This window comes from Corvus kubaryi, unplaced genomic scaffold (assembly GCF_017639235.1).
Source record: "Corvus kubaryi isolate FWS band 111438036 unplaced genomic scaffold, C.kubaryi_AGA036_p1.0 36464, whole genome shotgun sequence".
In the NCBI taxonomy this organism is placed as follows: Eukaryota; Metazoa; Chordata; class Aves; order Passeriformes; family Corvidae; genus Corvus; species Corvus kubaryi.
Window position 1 is genome coordinate 2,352 of NW_024580874.1, and position 898 is coordinate 3,249.

Below are 898 nucleotides of genomic sequence, written 5' to 3' on the forward strand. Positions count from 1 at the left end.
CTCTTCAGCCCCTCCCCCCGCTACTCTTCCTCCCCTCCTCCATCCTCATTGCCTTCATCCCCTCCTCCATCCTCATCCTCAGGGCCTTCATCACCGTCCTCGGGGCCTTCATCCCCCCCTCCATCCTCATCCTCGGGGCCTTCATCCTTTCCTCCATCCTCGGGGCCTTCATCGCCGTCCTCATGGCGTCCATCACCATCCTCATCCTCGGGTCCTCCATCCTCCTCCTCAGGGCCTTCATCACCATCCTCATGGCGTCCATCACCATCCTCCTCCTCGGGGCCTTCATCCCCTCCTCCATCCTCATCCTCGGGGCCTTCATCACCATCCTCATCCTTGGGTCCTCCCTCCTCCTCCTCGGGGCCTTCATCGCCTTCCTTGGCCTCCCCCTGCTCCTCCTCCTCCTCCTCCTGGCGCCGTGTCCAGCCGGGCTCCGGCCGGCAGCACGGACAGTCCGAGCGGTGTCCGGGCTCCGCGTCGCGCTGGGGGTTGTAGAAATCTGCCACAAAAACGGGGAAACGGCCCCAAAAAAGCGGCCGGACACCGGGGTGGTCACTCACTGAATGGCCGCAGCCGGACACCGGGCGGTCACTCACTGAACGGTCATGGCCACTGCCGGACACCGGGGTGGTCACTCAGTGAACAGCCACGGCCACTGCCGGACACCGGGGTGGTCACTCACCCAATAGCCCCAGGTGGTCACTCACCCAGCGGCCGCAGCCGGACACCAGGGTGGTCACTCACCCAATAGCCCCAGTGGCCACTCACCCAACGGCCCCGGCCCCGGCCAGACACCGGGGCGGTCACTCACCCAACAGCTCTGGCCGGACACCAATGTGGTCACTCACCCAACAGCCTCAGTGGTCACTCACCCCACAGCCCCAGTGGTCACTCACCC

The 898-nt window shown here is 65.5% G+C and overlaps 1 protein-coding gene across 1 annotated transcript in view; it reads right to left on the reverse strand.

Moving 5' to 3' along the window:
• Positions 1–20: 20 nt before the first annotated feature.
• The window catches only part of LOC121660536 (S-antigen protein-like), a 1,573-nt gene continuing 695 nt past the window's right edge, over positions 21–898 (reverse strand). The window contains exon 2 of the mRNA XM_042019907.1: positions 21–499. Coding sequence (XP_041875841.1) covers positions 21–499 — 479 coding nt within the window. The remainder of the gene's footprint in view (positions 500–898) is intronic.